Here is a 23,113-nt window from a genome sequence, read left to right on the forward strand (position 1 = left end):
GGTGCGGTCAGTACGGGCTCCGCAGCGTTGCCGGGCGAGAGTTGGCCGGCAGCCAGGGAGACATGCGCCAGCGCAGCGCATCTGGCCACCAGTGCGTCTCCTCGGTCCAGCTTACCCTGCACCTGCTCTACGCACGGCAGCCCTCACTCTCCAGCACAGCCCAGTTCGCCCTGTGCCAGCGCTCCGCCCGTGCCGGGCTACAGTGACCACTCAGCCAGGACGGGGTGTGCCAGCCCTGAGTTCCAGACCGCCGGTGCGCCTCCACGGCCCAGTGTGCCCCGTGCCTGCTCTGCGCACCCAGTCTCCTGTAAGTCTCCCCAGTCCAGGGAGACCTGTCCCAGCTCCACGCAGGAGGCCTCCAGCGACGCTCCTCAGCCAGGAGCCTCCAGCGATGCTCCTCAGCCCGGAGCCTCCAGCGACGCTCCTCAGCCCGGAGCCTCCAGCGACGTTCCTCAGCCCGGGGCCTCCAGCGACGCTCCTCAGCCAGGAGCCTCCAGCGACGCTCCTCAGCCCGGAGCCTCCAGCGACACTCCTCAGCCCGGAGCCTCCAGCGACGTTCCTCAGCCCGGGGCCTCCAGCGACGCCCCTCAGCCCGGGGTCTCCAGCGACGCCCCTCTGCCCGGGGCCTCCAGCGACGCCCCTCTGCCCGGGGCCTCCAGCGACGCCCCTCAGCCCGGGGCCTCCAGCGACGCCGCACAGCCCAGAGTCTTCTGAACGGGAGCTACGCCCAGAGCCACCTCCGTAGTGGGAGGATTGGGAAGGGGGGGTGTAGCAGAGGGACCGTCGTTGACGGTGGCCACCCTCCCTTCCCTCCCTTCCCTCCCTTCCCTCCCTTTAGGTTTGGGGTTGTTTTGTGGGGTTTTTTGTTTTGAGGTGCAGTCGGGGTCTGCAACATTGGGGGGGGGGGGGGGTACTGTCACATCCTGACCAGTAAAGGGGTCTTTTGTCATTGTAGAATGGTCAGGGCGTGGCAGGGGGTGTTTGTTTTGTGTGTTTTGGGGTTTTTGGTCTAGGGGATTTTGGTTCTAGTTTTCATTTTCTATGTTTCGTTTTGCAGGTTTGGCCGAGTGTGGTTTCCAATCAGAGTCAGGTGTCTTTCGTTGTCTCTGATTGGAAGCCATACTTAGGCAGCCTGTTTTCATTTGGGTTTTGTGGGTGGTTGTTTTCCGTTTTGTCCGAGTACATGATGGAACTGTTGGTTGTCGTTTTTTTTGTTATTTTGTTAAAAGTGTTATAACATTTAAAATAAAGAAGATGAGCACTATACCCGCTGCGCCTTGGTCTGTCCCTTACGACGCCCCTGACATTCAAAAAGCATTTTGTCACTCTAGGATGTATTTCATAAAGCATTTTGACGCTCTAGGATGTATTTCACAAAGCATTTTGACGCTCTAGGATGTATTTCACAAAGCATTTGACACTCTAGGATGTATTTCACAAAGCAGCACATTAATACCTGGTGCGTCAGGTAGTCATCTTCCACAGTTGTACAACTCTGGTTGTGTAATTCTGCATGTGTAAGTGATGCATGCAAGTCCCATGCAATTTTTTTGCACAGAAATCTGAAATAATTAGAGTAACTTCTTCCGTTAGCTGCTCCTCTGTCTGTCCCCCACTCTGAATGTGAGTAGACATAGTAACTGCTCAGTTTCGCTGCTGCTCAGTGCTCAAGACACAGTTGCCTGCTCACACAGCTGATAAAAACCACATTACAAGATGTTGGCAATGAAGGCATCCCTTCTTCCCAGAATTGGATGAACTCAATACTTCTCCTGATGGCAATATCATTCACTGACGTATGTTGGTATCTGAGGTAAAGTAGTGACTGCTCAGTGGCCATGGCTACAACTGGCGGAGCGAGAGTGAGCCGAAGGAAGGGGGGGAAATTGCCATTTATTTTTGTATAGATTTTTATTAACCGTTTGCACTCGTACCGCTATACAGGTTGAACATGGCAGATTTGGACACTGATAAGTGCCTAAATTGGAACACAGTGGCTGTACAGTAACATGCTATACATGATTTCAGAGCTCAGGGCTTGTTCATCACAGCTCTGTATGGGTTTTGACTGTAAGACATTCTGAACTTGAGCACTGTGCGCGACAAGAAGTTGCCCCATCCCTCCCGCTAATTGAGCAACTTTTGCACATTTGTGGTTGTCTGAGTGAGGGAAATGCTGTAAATTAAGATGACTCGATGTATTTGAAAGATGAGACGTTGAAGGTTATAATAAATAACGCTTTGATGTCATACATGCAAGCGTCCAGGTGTCCAAATGTGCACTTCACATTTCCATATAATAAAACTCATGTAATATAGTGTCAACGTTTATGATCACTATGTTTGATGTACAGTTACAATATGACATGGTGTTATATCCTGAACAGAATGAGCCTGTTTGTTGTATTGTGAAGAAAATGTTCCGCAGACCATGCATCTGAATGCACTCATGACTCCATTCTATGCGCACCAAAATGACAATCTGCTTCTCTGAATTGCCTTGGGAAGGCCTAACACTGTAAGATCTTATTTTATAATTTAGCTAGTCATGTTGGCAATGGAACAAGCTTTCAAATGATGCCCACCTGACCCAGATTGTGATTTATAATGAACATTTTATGGATTGCGTAAACAACAACAGTAAGTGTGTGATGGCAGGGATGCAGGGCTCTGTTCCAAACAAAACAACTACAATTGTGCTCTAGTTCCTCAACGGCACAGCTAGGAGAGCTAAAAAAATGTTACTGAATGTATCCAGAGTATTTTCAGATGTTGTCATTAACAAATGCGGCAAAAAGTACAGTAAATGTAAAATGCACATTAAATCAACAGTGTAATGTTTGTATTCTGTATTGTCAGGTGAACTGTTGTGTCCTCACCTCAGTCTAATCATTTCACCATCATCTCCTTTTCATTTTTACCATGGTTATGCATATGCTTTCCATATTTCTTCTGAAAGAAACATTTCAATGTATCTCTATCCATATAGGCCAATTCCCATGTGTGTAAAGGGTTAAGTAAACTACTGTATGTAAGCCCTAAACACACAGTTAGTTGTTTTCATGAAATGCCCCACACATTGCATATTTCTACTACCTATTCCTGTATTGTCGATCCTGTCCCGAACTTGACTCTAGAACTTGACTCCCATTCCTGCCCAAATACCACAGACCTGCAAGACCCGCGGGAGTCCTGTTCCCGTGTCAACCTCTACTGCAGATAACAAGCTCTTGACCCATCTGGTTATCATCCTGTCATGACAAATTACATTTGAATATGGTTGTACAAGGAACTGACAAGCATTTTGTTTATTTGAATTTCTCCCGGTATGGAGTCAGTTGTACATTCTTATGTGTAAATATATCACTTGTGAAATACAGCAGCAGCTGATGAAAAGATGAGGCTGTATTGCTCCTTGCTGAGTCATCAGTCGACTGGCGCTTTCTGCACTTCTACTGTGCAGACAGATGTTAGGCAACATATTAGTTATACCCTCCTTGCTCCAGGCACCATGGTGCTGTAGCATTAAAGTCCATGCCTAACAGTATTACCTAATAACATACAGTATCTAGTTAGCTGTATGAATGTCAATGCTTGTAATGACTTGACACAACAGTGGACCTTACAGAAAAGGAAGTTGTGTTTGTGCAGAACTCATAACGATTTGTCTGTATATGCATCATCAAAGCACACTTCTCTTCTGTATTTCCCATGAGATATCTCTGGTGGTTTGTAAAAACGGGGCATGCTCAGGACTGAAGAGGTTAGGTTCAGTTTATTAGGATCCCCATTAGCTACTGCACCTGCAGCAGCTACTCAACCACATAAAACATACAAATGCTTGACAAAGTACAGTACCATTATAGAGAAAAACAACATAAGATATTTAATTAAATAAAATATAACAAATAAAATAGGAGTTATATATTGGAAAGACACCGAGATAACAAAAATACTATTTACTCTCTATATATATTCTTATATACATTACATTTAAATTAGATCTTTAGAAAGAGGAAAGGCGCCGTGATACAATACATTTGTTATCAGAAAAAAAATAAGTAAAACTTGTTTTTGCCTGAATAACCTCTGGTCCACGTTGACATATACATAGCTCTATATGTAACAGTGTAGGTTCCGTCCCACTCTTCGCCCCAACCTGGGCTCGAACCAGGGACCCTTGCACACATCAACAACTGACACCCCACGAAGCACGTTACCCATCGCGCCACAAAAGCCGCGGCCCTTGCAACGCAAGGGGAAACCCTACTTCAAGTCTCAGAGCGAGTGACGTCACTGATTGAAACGCTATTAGCGCGCACCACCGCTAACTAACTGGCCATTTCACATCGGTTACACTCACCCCCCTTTTGACCTCCCCCTTTTTCCGCAGCAACCAATGATCCGGGTCACGGCACCAATGTAACAGTGTAGGTTCCGTCCCTCTCTTCGCCCCAACCTGGGCTCAAACCAGGGACCCTTGCACACATCAACAACTGACACCCCACGAAGCATCGTTACCCATCGCGCCACAAAAGCCGCGGCCCTTGCAACGCAAGGGGAAACCCTACTTCAAGTCTCAGAGCGAGTGACGTCACTGATTGAAACGCTATTAGCGCGCACCACCGCTAACTAACTAGCCATTTCACATCGGTTACATATACATAACTAAGCGACGCATTAAATCTGTTTTTGGTTTGGGTACCGTGAAGAAACCCATAGTGGCGTGTCTGGTGGGGTATGTACTGTATGTCTGTTTGAAGTGTATGCAAATAGATTGTACAAGTGACTAGGCATTTTCAACACACAAATGATTCTTAAAAAGAGGAGAAGAGAAGATGCCAATTTCTCCTCAACCATCAACCATGAAAGACTATCATGCATGTTGTTGATGTTAGTTATGTGTGTCCAGTTAAGGGTAAGATGTGCTGCTTTCTTTTGAGCCAGTTGCAGTTTTCTAGGTCTTTGCACCAGAACATATTACCGGACAGTAATCAAGATGGGACAAGACCAGAGCCTGATCAACTAGTACAGTTGATCTTTGTGTCAAAATATTTTTTATTACAGACATACCTCTCCTCATCTTCACCACAACTTTGTCAATTTGACTTGACCATGATAACTGACCATCTGATGTTACACACCTTTTATGCACAAATCCAGAGGTTTAGGTCTGAGAGAATTCTTTGAACCAAATACAATGTTTTTGGTTTTAGATGTATTTAAGACCAGTTTATTGTTAATTACCCATTTTGACTTGCTAAGAATCTCAGTGAGCTCATTGTCTGTAGCTGCTGATGTGTAGAGAGTGCAATCATCAGCATACATAGTCATTTATCTTCTTGTAAGGAGAGTGGCAAATCATTTGTTAAAATAGAGAAGAGTAACTGCCCAAGGCAACTACCCCGAGGGATACTGCACTGTAAATATATGATGTTGGAGAAGCTTCCATTGAAGAATACTCTGACTTATTTCTGATAAATAGCTCTCTAACCATGTGATGGCAGCTGAGGTAAGGCCATGACCAGTGAGTTTTTTCAATAATAAATAACATATGATGATCAATAACATCAAAGGCTGCACTGAAATCTAACAATACAGCTCCAACTATAATCTTATCCATTTATCTGAGTCAGAGCAGTACAAGTTAAGTGCCCTTCCCTATATGCATGCTGAATATCAGTAGTTGTTCTTTTAAAAAAAGCATTGCATGTGTTCAAACACAATTCTCTCCATCAGTTTACTAAGAACAGCCAGCAAATTGATTGGGCAGCTGTTAGAGCCCAGCAAATGGTGCTTTACTATTTTTAGGTAGTTGAATTACTTTAGCTTCCTTCCATGCCTGTGGACACACACTCCTTTAGGCTTTGGTTGAAGACATTCTCAATAGTTTCTCATCTAGGTTATCTATACCTGGCGGTTTATCATTATTGATAAATAATATTTTTTCCATCTCTTCCACGCAAACTTGACCAAATTCAAAATAGCAATCCTTCTCTTTCATTATTAGATCTCCAATACACAAATATTATGGTTCACTGTTTTGTCATTTCACTTCTCAGTGAAGTTTAGTCGCACCATTTCTCAATTGACAGTATGTCAACTAATCAGCTGAGCAGCCTGACTTGTTTGCCACCTTTTTTTGCATCATTTTTAAATTCATCATCGATCCAGGGTGCTCTAGCAGTTTTCAGTTTCTTAACAAGTGCATGTTAGCCAACAATTGGCAAGAATAATTTTACAAATACTCCCAAGTCGTCTGGATTATCCTACTTATACACATCAGACCAACATAATTGTTTTAACATATTCTACAAAAAAAACATTTAGTATGATCTCTTCTAAATAGTTTTAGGCCCTGACTTTGGTACCAAAGGGCTTTCCTTGTTATTGCCACAATGTTATGATCACTACAGCCAATGGGAACTGATATTGCTTTAGAGCAAAGCTCTGCAGTATTAATTCATATTTTATCAATACAAGTGGATGTCACAGATCCAACACTATTGGTATATGCTCTCGGTGGTGTTGGTTGAGTGATAACCTGGGTCATGTTACAGTCATTAGTCACAGTAAGAAGCTTTCTCTTGAGAGGACAACTAGATTATAACCAGTCAATGTTCAGGTCACCAAGAGAAGAATACATTTAATCAGAGACATTATCTAACACCACACACATATTCCCCAGATACTGACAGTTTGCATGAACTTATGTCATTACATACAGTATGGGTAGGTTAATCCTTTAGTTAAGATTCATGAAGACAGCTGTGGTATATCAAATCAAAACAAATAAAATCAAATAAAATGTTATTTGTCACATGCGCTGAATACAACAGGTTTAGACCTTACCGTGAAATGCTAACTTACAAGCCCTTAACCAACAATGCAGTTCAAGAAATTGAGATGTTTTTAAAATAAAAAGTAACACAATAAAATAACAATAACGAGGCTGTATACAGGGGGTAATGGTACCTAGTCAATGTGCGGGGGTACAGGTTAGTCGAGGTAATTTGTACATGTAGGTAGGGGTAAAGTGACTATGCATAGATAATAAACAGCGAGTAGCAGCAATGTACATACTCCAGTTGGCCATTTGATTAATTGTTCAGCAGTCTTATGGCTTGGGGGTAGAAGCTGTTAAGGAGCCTTTTGGACCTAGAGTTGGCACTCCGGTACCACTTGCCGTGCATTAGCAGAGAGAACAGTCTATGACTTGGGTGACTGGAGTCTTTGACCATTTTTTGGGCCTTCCTCTGTCACCGCCTAGTATATAGGTCCTGGATGGCAGAAAGCTTGGCCCCAGTGATGTACTGGGCCGTATGCACTACCCTCTGTAGCGCCTTACGATTAGATGCCGAGCAGTTGCCATACCAGGCGGTGATGCAACCGGTCAGGATGCTCTTGATGGTGCAGCTGTAGAACTTTTTGAAGATCTGGGGACCCATGGCAAATCTTTTCAGTCTGCTGTGGTGGAAAAGGTTTTGTCATATGTATTTGGTAAAAAGTAATCTTGTCAAAAGTTTAGTATTTGGTCCTATATTCTTAGCACACAATGACATCATCACACCTGTGACTCTAAAAACTTGTTGGATGCATTTGCAGTTTGTTTTGGTTGTGTTTCGGATTATGTTGTGCCCAATAGAAATGAATGGTAAATCACGTATTGTGTCATTTTGTGGTAACCTTTATTGTAAGTAACTATAGAATATGTTTCTGAACACATCTACGTTAATGTGGATGCTAACATGATTACGAATAATCATGAATGTATCATAAATAACGATGACTGAGAAAGTTAGATGCACAAAGATCATGCCCCCAAAACATGCTAACCTCTCACCATTACCAATAATATGGGAGGTTGGTATTTTTTGAGGGGTATGAAATGTATGCCCCTGTAACTTAACAGTCATCATTATTCACGTTTCATTCATGATTATCTGTAATCACGGTAACAATATATCAAACACATGTTTGATATCAAACTTTGGTCCATAGCCCATAGCTCCATAGCATTTGGTACAGCTCTCATGCATGTATTCTGTTGGAATGGAGGAATTCATGGAGCATCGATAGCCTAAAGCCCCACTTCACTAGCTATCTCAGCTTTGAATCTGTTTTAGTAACGGTACACGTCTGCAGAGGACTGGACTGTAATGGGAGTTTGTCCATAGATGCAATACTGTAGTTAGTGTATGTTGTATTTAGACTAGAGTTGCTACAGTAATGTTGTCACGCTGACTGTTTGGCTGTTTGCTTTTATCGCTGTTCAAGCAGCTGGTTTTGTGTCCTCTGGGCTAAACTCAGACAGCATTAAATGATGTTTGTTAGTGATGCCCATTTATTCACATGAATGCATCAATGGCATCCCTTTTAAATGTCTCCTCTGTTTCCCTTATCTTGTCCCATTTGTCATTTCGCATTTTCAACTCATCATTTTTGAGTTCATGTGAGTATTGCTTGGTTAGCGATAGCTTCCACATTATTTGAGCACTAGGAGAATGGTGTCCCACCCAGGGTATTATCATTTGAAAATGATATTTTCTTGCATGTTTATGCAAAGGAGATGGTAATCCCATGTATGCCTATACTGTATAAACAATTTTTCATTTGGAGAATGATGCTGCTCTTTATTTTTGGATTTGACCTGTATTTCTCCAGATTGGCAGGATTGCAGGGATGTACAGTAGGTGAAATAAAGACACAGTGAGTTACAAGAGTTTTACATAAATACCAACTGTCTGACCAATACTGTCCTATCGCGGCAACTCTCATCCATGGTCTTGGATGATCAGTCATCAACAGAGACTACACTGATGTTTCTGCTATTTTGAACTTTGAAAACCCCACAGATAGAGTCAATGTTGAGGAGGAAAGAGGAAAAACTATTTTAAACTCAACAGAGAAACAAACTTTCAGTTTGCTTTTACGGATCACCGCAAAAGTAGTGAATCATTCATTGCACCTTCTCCTCTACTCTGCTTGTTTCCCACTGGGCAAAAACTGGTTGAATCAACATTGTTTCCACGTCATTTGAACAAAAACATTAAATGTGATGATGTTGAATAAAAGTGGAAAAGTGATTGGATTTGGAAAAGTCATCAATGTAAAGAAGCGTAATTTTTTTCACCCAATTTTAACCTAAATCCAATGTCATGGTGAAATGTTTTGTTGATTTCACTTTGAATTCGCATTAGTTGACAACTCAACCAAATGTAAATCAAAGCTAGACGTTGAAGTGACGTCTGGGCCCAGTGGGATGCTTGCAGTGAAGTGACAATGACAAATTAAAGTAGTGGGGTGAGTTCATGCAGTGAATTAAATGAAGCTGTGTTTACATTTAGCTTTTGACCATGACCGAGAGACAGTTTAGAGGGCATGTTGTACTGGATCTGCACTGGGACTCTTTCTAGAGGCATGAATGTCCCTGGTGGGGTTGAATGCATGATAATAAACCATTATTGTGTGTTCAGTGGAAGTCAAATCTAGTCACTTTTCTTATCTAACTCTTTTCAGTCCATTAGGACTGACATTTTTGCTGGTTTCTATCTCTGCTTTTATCAGCAACAAACATTGTCAATCAATGACTGACCAGGACGAAGAGAAAACTAGCAGAGACTGTAGGTCTGTAGAACCAAGACAGTGGACATCTACTTTGAAAAGTTTGGATATGCGAAATAGTTGACTTATCTAAATATTGAGAAAGGCTATTGGGATGTGCATAGACACTGAGTATACAAAACATTAAGAACACCTGCTATCCATGATATAGACTGAACAGGTGAATCCAAGTGAAAACTATGATCTCTTATTGATGTCACTTGTTAAATCCACTTCAATCAGTGTAGATGAAGGGGAAGAGACAGGTTAAATAAGGATTTCTAAGCCTTAAGATAATTGAGACATGGATTGTGTATGTGTGCCATTCAGAGGGTAAATGGGGAAGACAAAAGATTGAAGTGCCTTTGAACGGGGTATGGTAGTAGGTGCCAGGCACACAGTTTTTTTTCATTCTCAACAGTTTCCTGTGTGTATCAAGAATGGTCCACCAATCAAAGGACATCCAGCCAACTTGACACAACTGTCAGAAACATTGGAGTCAACATGGGCCAGCATCTCTACACCTTGTAGAGTCAATTTTCTGATGAATTGAGGCTATTTTGATGGGAAAAGGGGTGTTCCTGATGTTTGGTACACTCAGTGTATAACACCTATATAAACACATCTATTGCAGTAAATCATGACGGGCCCTGAATGCACCATGTTCCTCCCTGGGCGGTGTCGAGATTACCTTGGCTCCATAATGAGTGTGGAGTGGGACATCTGTTACTGCCCTCTTTACGGCCTGCTCTCTTCTCAGAGGAGGAGATATTAGACTGGTATTAGGTGGGAGATTGATTTAGCTGCCGCACACTGCAGGAGATGGGTCTTAATGCGTTGCCCCTTTTCAGATGAGTGGATGAGCATAGGCAAACAGAGGAATGTGCTATGGGCTTGTTTAATGAGCAAAGTAAAGAGAGTTGGAGCAAGAGAAAGGTTAGAGGAGGATATGGACTGACTACAAAGTGGGAGAGAGTGAAATGGGAAAGGGGGGATACCTAGTCAGTTGTACAACTGAATGCCTTCAACTGAAATGTGTCTTCCGCATTTAACCCGACCCCTCTGAATCAGAGGTGTGGGGGGCTGCCATAATCGAGAGCAACTTTTTATTTACTGGCCCAACGCTCTAACCACTAGGCTACCGGAGAGAGGCGTGGTGGAAGATAGTATTGTATAGAACTGGACTTTGTGGTGTAAGACAACAGCAAGCATTTTTGGACCCAGTATCTTTTTGTAAATTAAACTCAAATCTTACTGCATTCCTCCCCAAAAAGAAAGAGAGAAAGAAAGAGAGAAAGAAAGAGAGAGCGAGGGCTGAAGCTAACAACATTTACACACTGGAAGCAAAGGCACAGGTGAGCTTTGCTACATTATCATTTTTAGACATGGTAAACCTGCTAATCCTCAAGACACTTGCTACAGTGGTTCAATCTGAAATGCTGATTGCTTTATCATGACTTACTGACTTATTTTATTTGCACACACAGTGATTACTTTATCCCAAGCTAGGGTCCCATTAGGTTATTATATTTGTTGGGAAATAAGCCTCTGGGTTTTAATTCATGATCCCCTTTAAATGAAATTGTATTGGCGTGGGAAATCAACAAAATGTATAGCTTGCTTGAGTCCCTCTAGGAGTAAGGAGTTGACAAAGTAATTATAGTGAAACAGAATAGTACATTGAGGAGTCATTGTTTTGCAGAAAAGTCTTTACAGGAATGAAAAGTGCACCCATTTTCATTTAGTACCGTTTAAAGTGTCAAATACCTTGATTTCTAATTTTACATATTGATATGTAAGAATGTCATGGGGGAGCATGGATTCTAATGAGTGAAGCAATAGAAAATAATTTTAAGAGACTGAAATGCAATAAAATTTAAGGCACTTTGAACCCATCATTTCTCTGACTGGTCATTTTTACAGTATCACCCAATACATATGTCAAAATACAAATAGCCGACCAATCAGCCTGTTACCAACCCCTAGTAAACTTTTGAAAAAAGTTATATTGTGGGTAAATAGTTACCTTACAGAACACAGAGGGTGTTCTTTAATGGAAGCCTCTCCAACATAATCCAGGTAGAATAAGGAATTCCCCAGGGCAGCTGTCTAGGCCCCTTACTTTTTTCAATCTTTACTAATGACTATGCAAAGCCAGTGTGTCTTTGTATGCGGATGACTCAACATTATACACGTCAGCTAATAAAGTGACTGAAATGACTGCAACACTTAACAAAGAGCTGCAGTTAGTTTCAGAATGGGTGGCAAGGAATAAATTAGTCCTAAATATTTCAAAAACGTAAAGCATTGTATTTGGGACAAATCATTCACTAAAGCCTAACCCTCAACTAAATCTTCTAATGAATAATGTGGAAATTGAGGTGACTACACTGCTTGGAGTAACCCTGGATTGTAAACTGTCATGGTCAAAACATATTGATACAACAGTAGCTAAGATGGGGAGAAGTATGTCCATAATAAAGCACTTTGCCTTCTTGACACTATCAAGGCAGGTCCTACAGGCCCTAGTTTTGTCACACCTGGACTACTGTTGAGTCGTGTGGTCAGGTGCCACAAAGAGGGACAATTGGCTCAGAACAGGGCAACACGGCTGGCCCTTAAATGTCCACGGAGAGCTAACATTAATGATATGCATGTCAATCTCTTATGGCTCAAAGTGGAGAAGAGATTGACTTTATCACTACTTGTTTTTGTAAGAAGTGTTGACAAGTTGAATGCACCGAGCTGTCTTTTCAACTTCTAGCACACAGCTTTGACACCCATGCATACCCCACAAGACAGGTCACCAGAGGTCACTTCACAATCCCCAAGTCCAAAACAGACAATGGGAGGCACACAGTACTACATAGAGCCATGACTACATGGAACTCTATTCCACATCAGGTAACTGATGCAAGCAGTAGAATCAGATAAAAAAAACAGATACAAATACACTTTATGGAATAGCGGGGACTGTGAAGAACACACATATAGACACACATACACACACGCTAGCACATTCACTCTACACGCACGTACATTGTAATTTTGTTGTGTGGTGGTATTATACATTTTGTATTGTAGATATGTAGTGGATGTAATAATGTTATGATGTACTTTTATATTTTGTTTTATGTGTGATGTAAGTACCTTAATAATCTGTTTGGACCCCAGGAAGAGTAGCTGCTGCCTTGGCAATACAAATAATAAATTACTCACCTTTCTAACCACACAACAATACAGTTTAATCACTAACACATTTTATTAAAACTGAATCTGCACAATCTTGATCCCACCATTAGACTTGCATTTGCATAAATTAGCTGCATGACAAAAATGCATTCAGAATATCTTTGAACACACTATATAGTGCCAATCGCAAGGAATATGACAGTGCTGATGGAAAGTTCAATATTTATCAAGGAACCACTCCTGCCTTTTGCTAAAGCACTTCCATAGCAATGGCTGTTATGGTATATGACCAGCCCAGTTCATGCTATTGTAGGAAAATGAGCCCCCCCCCACATAAATAGTGCAATTTCTGATGACTACATGACTACTCCCAATGACTACATGACTACTCCCAATGACTACATGACTACTCCCAATGACTGCATGACTACTCACGAGGACTACTCCCGATGACTACTGCCGATGACTACTGCCAATGACTACATGACTACTCCCGATGACTACGACTACTCCCGATGACTACTCCCAATGACTACATGACTACTCCCGATGACTACTTATAATGACTACTTCTGATGACTACATGACTACTCCCGATGACTACATGACTACTCCTGATGACTACTTCTGATGACTACTTCTGATGACTACATGACTACTCCTGATGACTACTTCTGATGACTACATGACTACTCCTGATGACTACTTCTGATGACTACATGACTACTCCCGATGACTACATGACTACTCCTGATGACTACTTCTGATGACTACATGACTACTCCCGATGACTACATGACTACTCCTGATGACTACTTCTGATGACTACATGACTACTCCTGATGACTACTTCTGATGACTACATGACTACTCCCGATGACTACATGACTACTCCTGATGACTACATGACTACTCCCGATGACTACATGACTACTCCCGATGACTACATGACTACTCCCGATGACTACATAACTACTCCTGATGACTACATGACTACTCCTGATGACCGCTCCTGATGACTACTTCTGATGTCTACATGACTACTCCTGATGACTACTCCAGATGACTCCCTGACTACTCCCGATGACTCCATGACTACTCCTGATGACTAAATGACTACTCCTGATGACTACTCCTGATGACTACATGACTACTCCTGATGACTACATGACTTCTCGACTACTCCTGATGACTACATGACTACTCCTGGTGACTACTCCTGATGACTACATGACTACTCCTGATGACTACTTCTGATGCCCACTAACTATCTAAAGATATTACAAAGTTTTGTTGAATTCTGTGTAACATCCCAATTAAGCCTTAATTGCACCCACACACATACAGTACACACATACATGTAGGGTGGTAATATTGATCAAATATATATATACACACACACACCTCGCATGCAACCCATTTTTAGCCTTCCCTGTAGCTCAGTTGGTAGAGCGTGGTGTTTGCAACGCCAGGGTTGTGGGTTCGATTCCCACGTGGGGCCAGCACAGAAAAAAAAAAATGTATGAAATTGTATGAAATGTATGCATTCACTACTGTAAGTCGCTCTGGATAAGAGCGTCTGCTAAATGACTAAAATGTAAATGTAAAATGAATGAAATCACATACAAGGCATAAAGCTTAAGTTACAAACATTACAGTGCAATACTCTAGGTATGATCAGAGAGGGAGAGAGAAGTCCTAGCCTTGAAAGGCCATGCGCTAAGTGGTGCATGGGGTGGCAGGTACCCTAGTGGTTAGAGTGTTGGGCCAGTAACCGAAAGGTTGCTGGATCGAATCCCCGAGCTGATAAGGTAAAAATGTGTCATTCTGCCCCTGAACAAGACAGTTATTAACTCACTGTTCCCTGCTAGGCTGTCATTGTAAATAAGAATTTGTTCTTAACTGACTTGCCTAGTTAAATAAAAGAGTCACTGGGGTGGAGAAAGAGAGAGTTGGTATTGCACAAGTGCAGTTCAGGAACAAAAAAGAATGAGACAATGAATCTAAGACCCTTTTTTAAGCATCTGAGTTGCTTGGATTCAAAATCTGAGTTGTTGACCAGTAGTCTTACAGTAAAGTTAACCTCCAATCAGATATCAGCCCTACAGGATGTAAAGACCCAGAGGTGTGACAAGAGGGGGTTGGTGAGATAATGCAGAGAAGGCCGAACTCCTATGACAACACAAAGGAATTCTTGCAGACAGTTGATTAAAGTCACTTTGGGGGCTGGGTCGCCCTACAAAGACACACGCACACACACACAAAATGAGGTTACCATGGTGTCTCCCGGCCATGCGTGTCAAGCTGTGATCAGAGGCACTAAAGTCGATTAGAGTCTGAGTAATCTAGTTAGGCTGCATTAACATAGACAGAGGTCGATATCATGATTGTCAGAGGATGAGGACTTGTCTTTATAATGACATTTTCCTCAGTACACAACAGGCTGATGCACTCACAATTTTAGGGATCCTTAGTGGTGCAGCAGTCTACGGCAATGCATCGCAGTGCTAAAGGCGTCACGAACCGGACGTGATCGGGTGTCCCATAGGACGGAGCACAATTGGCCCAGCGTCGTCTGGGTTAGGGGAGGGTAGTCCGTCATTGTAAATACGAATTTGTTCTGAATTGACTTGCCTAGTTAAATAAAGGTTAAATAAATACAAATAAAATATAGAGTACATTTCCATAAAGATGTAGTGTATGTAATACAAGTGCTATTTTCCGTCTGCCAACAATTTTATTTATAAAGGTGTTATGAGAGCAAATGTTTTCTAATTAATGCTGAAGTCAATAAAATCTTAAGCAAAGGTTATTAATAAATGGGTTTGTGCATAATTATGTACAGTATAATGCAGAATTACACAATACATTTCATATTCCAGTAGGTCTGCAGAGATGTCTTAGTTGGTTTGCGAAACAGCTTATTTATGAACTCATGTAAAAATGTCTCACTACCTTCTGTTCAGAATATACTATTTTGCCCCAAAAAATCTAGAAAAAGTAGCTATTTAGCTTCATCACACAAATAATATAAACTAAGTCTCCGAGGTAGAGTATTTCAACCTTTTAAAGCCAGATTTGTATTCCTAAGTGATGCTTGAGAAAACATGTCCAGAAATCTGACCCATAATTCCCCATTAATCCTCTTTTCTGCCTCCTGTCTATGGCCAGGATAGTGTAGCTGTGCTCTGGAACGCTGCCCAAGGTTTAGCACTGGGACTTTGAAGTCCGCATCAGCCATCTTAGCCTGTACACTCTCCCTGAGCTGTTGCATGGCCACCTTTCATCCAGGATTATTCTTGTGATGGTATGAGATAGAAATGCCACTGAACACTTTTTTAGAGCAGGACCAAAGTTGATGCTGTTATATTCCCCATACGTTTGCCTTTGGGAATGACTTGAGCAAACCTGTCCGTTTTCCGTGAGGCCTCATTTCCAGTCCATTGACTCTCCTTCTCTGGTTTTAAGATGGAAACAGAAGTGTTTTTTTCCACCAATGAAAATCTTGAAACCAATCATTTATTTTTCCCTGTTTCATAATAGGCTAGGCAAACTTGAGACAGAGAGAGCATGTGAGAGAGAGAGAGAGAGACAGAGAGAGCATGTGTGTGAGAGAGAGAGCATGCGTGAGAGAGAGAGCATGTGTGTGAGAGAGAGAGAGAGAGCATGTGTGAGAGAGAGAGAGAGCGCATGTGTGAGAGAGAGAGAGAGAGCGCATGTGTGTGAGAGAGAGAGAGAGAGAGCATGTGTGAGAGAGAGAGAGAGAGCATGTGTGAGAGAGAGAGAGAGAGAGAGAGAGAGAGAGCGCATGTGTGAGAGAGAGAGAGAGCATGTGTGTGTGAGAGAGAGAGAGCATGTGAGAGAGAGAGCATGTGGACCCTTTCTTTCTAAAATTATCTGCCGAAATTACCCCTATTACTAGCCTGTTCAACCTCTCTTTCGTGTCATCTGAGATTCCCATAGATTGGAAAGCAGCTGCTGTCATCCCCCTCTTCAAAGGAGGTGACACTCTTGACCCAAATTGCTACAGACCTATATCCATCCTACCCTGCCTTTCTAAGGTCTTCGAAAGCCAAGTCAACAAACAGATTACCGACTATTTCGAATCCCACCGCACCCTCTCTGCTATGCAATCTGGTTTCAGAGCTGGTCATGGGTGCACCTCAGCCACGCTCAAGGTCCTAAACGACATCGTAACCGCCATCGATAAGAAACAATACTGTGCTGCCGTATTCATTGACCTGGCCAAAGCTTTTGACTCTGTTAATCACCACATCCTCATCGGCAGACTCAATAGCCTTGGTTTCTCAAATGATTGCCTCGCCTGGTTCACCAACTACTTCTCTGATAGAGTTCAATGTGTTAAATCGGAGGGCCTGTTGTCCGGGCCTCTGGTAGTCTCTATGGGGGTGCCACAGGGTTCAATTCTTGGGCCAACTCTTTTCTCTGTATACATCAATGATGTTGCTCTTGCTGCTGGTGAGTCTCTGATCCACCTCTATGCAGACAACACCATTCTGTATACTTCTGGCCCTTCTTTGGACACTGTGTTAACCTGTTGAGGCCACGGGTTAGCAATGAACCCTGAAGTAAGAAGTATACAGAATGGTGTTGTCATCCCTCCAGACGAGCTTCAATGCCATACAACTCTCCTTCCGTGGCCTCCAACTGCTCTTAAATACAAGTAAAACTAAATGCATGCTCTTCAACCGATCACTGCCCGCACCTGCCCGCCTGTCCAGCATCACTACTCTGGACGGTTCTTACTTAGAATATGTGGACAACTACAAATACCTAGGTGTCTGGTTAGACTGTAAGCTCTCCTTCCAGACTCACATCAAACATCTCCAATCCAAAGTTAAATCTATAATTAGCTTCCTATTTCGCAACAAAGCATCCTTCACTCATGCTGCCAAACATACCCTTGTAAAACTGACCATCCTACTGATCCTCGACTTCGGCGATGTCATTTACAAAATAGCCTCCAACACCCTACTCAACAAATTGGATGCAGTCTATCACAGTGCCATCCATTTTGTCACCAAAGCCCCATATACTACCCACCACTGCGACCTTTACGCTCTCGTTGGCTGGCCCTCACTTCATACTCGTCGCCAAACCTACTGGCTCCGGGTCATCTACAAGACCCTGCTAGGTGAAATCCCCCCTTATCTCAGCTCACTGGTCACCATAGCAGCACCCTCCTGTAGCATGCGCTCCAGCAGGTATATCTCTCTGGTCACCCCCAAAACCAATTCCTCCTTTGGCCGTCTCTCCTTCCAGTTCTCTGCTGCCAATGATTGGAACAAACTACAAAAATCTCTGAAACTGGAAACACTTATCTCCCTCACTTGCTTTAAGCACCAGCTGTCAGAGCTTCTTACAGATCACTGCACCTGTACATAGCCCATCTATATTTTAGCCCAAACAACTACCTCTTCCCCTACTGTATTTATTTATTTAACTCCTTTGCACCCCATTATTTCTATTTCTACTTTGCACTTTCTTCCACTACAAATCTACCATTCAAGTGTTTTACTTGCTATATTGTATTTACTTCACCACCATGGCCTTTTTTGCCTTTACCTCCCTTATCGCACCTCATTTGCTCACATTGTATATAGACGTATTTTTCTACTGTATTATTGACTGTATGTTTGTTTTACTCCATGTGTAACTGTGTTGTCGTATGTGTCGAGCTACTTTGCTTTATCTTGGCCAGGTCACAATTGTAAATGAGAACTTGTTCTCAACTTGCCTACCTGGTTAAATAAAGGTGAAATAAAATAAATAAATACAAATATACTGTGTGTGGTGCGTATGCGTGCGGCTGGGTGAGACTGTTTACTCTGAACACTGATGAGGGTCCTGAATGACTCATAAATCCTCTAGAGGTGCAAGGAGAGAAGATTTGGAAAAAACTCAAACACAGCAGATTGCCACTATTCCCACGGTGGGAAGTGAGACACTCTGCAAATGGCATGGTTCACCTGTCTTTAAAAACCCAGTTTGACATTTGGTATGGCTGCAGCTACAGCTGTAGGCTTGATTATTCTCGTTGGGGAGTCCGGTTTCCATTCACCTTTGATTTGCCTATTCAGTAGAAACTCTGGAGAGCTTTCCCTCCACATTTCTCAGGGAGATTGCACACCTGCCTCTTCACTGGCTGTAACCTATAAACAGAGAAAAACTGTGCATTGAAACTGAAGCATCATAACAGAAACTCAAATACCTGTTAAAACAAAGTTTATATGGCCTCCCGAGTGGCGTATTGGTCTAAGGCACTGCATCACAGTGCTTGCTGTGCCACTTGAGATTCTGGGTTTGAGTCCAGGATCTGTCGCAGCTGGCTGCGACTGGGAGACCCATGGGGTGGCGCACAATTGGCCCAGCGTTATCCGTGTTAAGGGAGTTGGCCGGCAGGGATGTCCTTGTCCCATCACACACCATGAAATTTGCGTGAAAAAGGGGTAACAAAAAATATTGATATAAAACACAATTGATATGCTGGCTTATAACAAAATTAAGCACATCTGTTTGATGCTGGTTGCTGAAAGCTGTTCACTTTTATTGCCACTGAAGTAGCCTCCCACCTGCAAGAGCTGAGAATGAAGGGAGAAGGGAAGTGCATCTCTCGCTTTTCCTGGAAGTCCTTTTGGACCTAAACGTCAATGTTTTGAACAAAAAAATGTAATAAAATAATCAGTTAAACCTAGTTGCACCTAGTTGCACCTCCTGATATTTTCGACTGCATTTTGAACTGTTTGTCTCTGCTTCTCTGTCAGACATCCGCGGGTTGCAAACATTCCTGGACCAGGCGTCTCGGCAGGGTCTGGACGTGTCTCTGCAGAGGGTGGATCGCAATGTGAGCAGGGTGTTCGCCAACCTGTTCAGCACCATGCGGACCGAGGAGCTCAATCGCTACCGGGACACGCTGCGGCGGGCCGTGCTGCTCATGAGCCCCCGAGGAGCACAGGTGTTCATTCACCAGGTGAGTGGTGTGGTGACCACCATTATACTTTCCTTATTTTCTGTTTGGGATTAACTGAAAGGTCAAATGGTCATGTTATTAACTTTTATTTTATCAAGGGAGCTCAATTGAGACCAGGGTCTCATTTTCAATGGTACCCTGAGCCAATAAAGTAAATATAATAGAAAGAACAAGTACATTTGTTATGAATCCCTTTTGCCATGCTGTCTAGGGGGGGATGGAAACGAGACCCGTAACATATCTCATGCAAATCAAAATAGTGAAAAGGAACAGTGAGAACCAATAACCACAAACTTAAATCTACCGTTTATTTGGTAAACACACGGTAGGGGGGGGGGAGCTGAGCTGGACCCAAGGAAATAAATAATAAGTATCCAAAAACCCCTAAGCTAGTCTTACCTGCCTCAAGCACAGCTAGCTAACTAACCAATAAAATACAGTTGGTGGTCCGCCCAGTTCGAACTAGTGTACTTGGACAATGTTTTCCTACGGGTAGTGTATGCCCGTGGGCGACTTGTCTTGGTATCCCCTTTTACCACCAACAAACAGTCATACCCCATAACAATACAGAGCCTGTTTTGAGCCCCACCTGTTTATATATAGTACCAGCCAAAAGTTTAGACACACCTACTCATTCAAGGGTTTTTCTTTATTTTTCCAATTTTCTACATCAAAGCTATGAAATAACACTTATGGATTCATGTAGTAACCAAAAAAATGTTAAACAAATCAAAATATATTTTAGATTCTTCAAAGTAGCCCCCCTTAGCCTTGATGACAGCTTTGCACACTCTTGGCATTCTCTCAACCAGCTTCACGTGAAATGCTTTTCCAACAGTCTTGAAGGAGTTCCCACATATACTGAGCACTTGTTGCCAGCTTTTCGTTCACTCTGCAGTCCAACTCGTCCCAAACCATCTCAATTGGGTTGAGGTTGTGTTATTGTGGAGGCCAGGTCATCTGATGTAGCACTCCATCACTCTCCTTCTTGGTCAAATAGCCCTTACACAGCCTGGAGGTGTGTTGGGTCATTGTCCTGTTGAAAAACTTATTATAGTCCCGCTAAGCGCAAACCAGATGGAATGGCTTATCACTGCAGAATGATGTGGTAGCCATGCTGGTTAAGTGTGCCTTGAATTCTAAATAAATCACAGACAGTGTCACCAGCAAAGCACCCCCACACCATCACACCTCCTCCATGCTTCACGGTGGGAACCACACATGCGGAGATCAACCGTTCACCTTCTCTGCGTCTCACAAAGACACCAAAAATACAACATTTGGACTCAAAGGACAGATTTTTACTGGTCTGATGTCCTTTGCTTGTGTTTCTTGTCCTGAGCAAGTTTCTTCTTATTATTGTCTTAATGTGGTTTCTAAGCAGCAATTTGGCCTGATTCACGCAGTTTCCTCTGAACAGTTGATGTTGAGATGTGTCTGTTACTTCAAATCTGTGAGGCATTTATTTGGGCTGCAATGTAACTCTAATTAACTTATCCTATGCAGCAAAGTAACTCTGGGTCTTCCTTTCCTGTGGCACTCCTCATGAGAGCCAGTTTCATCATAACGCTTGATGGCTTTTTTGAGTGCACTTGAAGAAACTTTCACATTTCTTGACATTTTCCACGTTGACTGACCTTCATGTCTTAAAGTAATGATGGACTGTCATTTCTCTTTGTTTATTTGAGCTGCTCTTGCCATAATATGTACTTGATATTTGACCAAATAGAGCTATTTTCTGTATACCAACCCTACCTTGTCACAACACAACTGATTGGCTCAAACACATTAAGAAGGAAAGAAATTCCACAAATAAACGTTTTACAGGGCACACCTGTTAATTGAAATGCATTCCAGGTGACTTCCTTATGAAGCTGGTTGCACTCTTGAATGCCAAGAGTGTGCAAAGCTGTCATCAAGGCAAAGGGTGGCTACTTCGAAGAATCTCATATATTTTGATTTGTTTAACACTTTTTTGGTTACTACATGATTCCATATGTGTTATTTCATAGTTTTGATGTCCTCACTATTATTCTACAATGTTGAAAATAGTCAAAATAAAGAAAAACCCTTGAATGAGTAGGTGTGTCCAAACCTTTGACTGGTACTGTGTATATATATATATATATATATATATATATATATATATACAGTACAATACATATATATGTTGTGTGTTGCCTGTTTTGCATGTTATTTTTTGCATTAATACGTGTCACGTATCAGTTTGCAAACAATGTAAAAAAAAAATGTTGAGTTAATAAAGCTGCATACAAACAAGGTTTCTTTTTTGCTTTTTTGGGAAAGGTAGCTCCAAAATGCAGGTGTTTCAGCCTAGCTGAGTGCTTTCTGTGGTGGTAGGGCAGCCAGTGGAAAATATGGAGCGTAGGGGTTGATAATGTTCTCTAGTTGCGCCGTGATTGGCTCAATGTTCTGTCACTCACGGGGACACTACATCACCGCAAAATCTACAGGAAGAGCTAAAAAATTTAAGCCCCTTGGGTGCTGCATAGAGTTACCATAGAAGTGCCATCTAAGGCTCAAGGTCATTGGCCACAGATAGAATGCCGTCAAATCACGATATATCTACCGTAGCATTTATTGGACTGATCATGTCAACATCATACTTTCAAAATCTTAGCGAGGAAGCTAGACAAGCGGTCACCATCATGAATCATGTCGACAATCTACAGCCAAATGCTTTTCAATCCTAGTCATATAAAGACAAATTATATATAAAACGTATCAGTGCTCATTGGCCATTGGACATAAACATTAGACAACAAGTTGGAAACTAATTTGTGCACAACATTTGAGAGAAGTAAGCTTTTTATGCGTATGGAAAATGTATGGGATCTTCTATTTCAGCTCATGAAACATGGGACCAACACTTAACATGTTGTGCGTATAGTTTTGTTCAGTGTATATGTCCTTATGTCCAGTGTATAGTGTCTGGATATTATGTCCACTTATATTATGTCCATTATGTCCAGACTTCATTGAAAGGCAATGTGAATGTTAAGAGCATTACTAGCATTCAGTAGGACTGTGTCATCTTGCTCAAGGGTCCACCAACCTTATTTGTATCCCTGTCAAAAGGTCTATCCCTGCTAAGATAACTACTCCTTCGGTCCAAGGTCTACTCTATTCTTCACATTTACCTAGGTCTCAGTCTGTGGTATTGATATTGCAATCGTTCTCTCTTTTTATGTCTACCCTCTCCTCAGTGTCCCTTCTAACTCTATCTTTAACTTCCGTAGGGTTAACATTCTTATTATATTAAACCCTAACCACTCAGGTCCACTCTCTTATCTAGTGACTCTCCCC

The 23,113-nt window shown here is 42.2% G+C and overlaps 1 protein-coding gene across 1 annotated transcript in view; it reads left to right on the top strand.

Moving 5' to 3' along the window:
- LOC115153257 (glutamate receptor ionotropic, delta-1) overlaps positions 1-23,113 on the top strand; it is a 454,984-nt gene that overhangs the window by 261,940 nt on the left and 169,931 nt on the right. Inside the window, exon 4 of the mRNA XM_029698512.1 lies at positions 19,581-19,786. Within this exon, the coding sequence (XP_029554372.1) occupies positions 19,581-19,786 (206 nt within the window). The remainder of the gene's footprint in view (positions 1-19,580; positions 19,787-23,113) is intronic.

This window comes from Salmo trutta, chromosome 18, assembly GCF_901001165.1.
Source record: "Salmo trutta chromosome 18, fSalTru1.1, whole genome shotgun sequence".
In the NCBI taxonomy this organism is placed as follows: Eukaryota; Metazoa; Chordata; class Actinopteri; order Salmoniformes; family Salmonidae; genus Salmo; species Salmo trutta.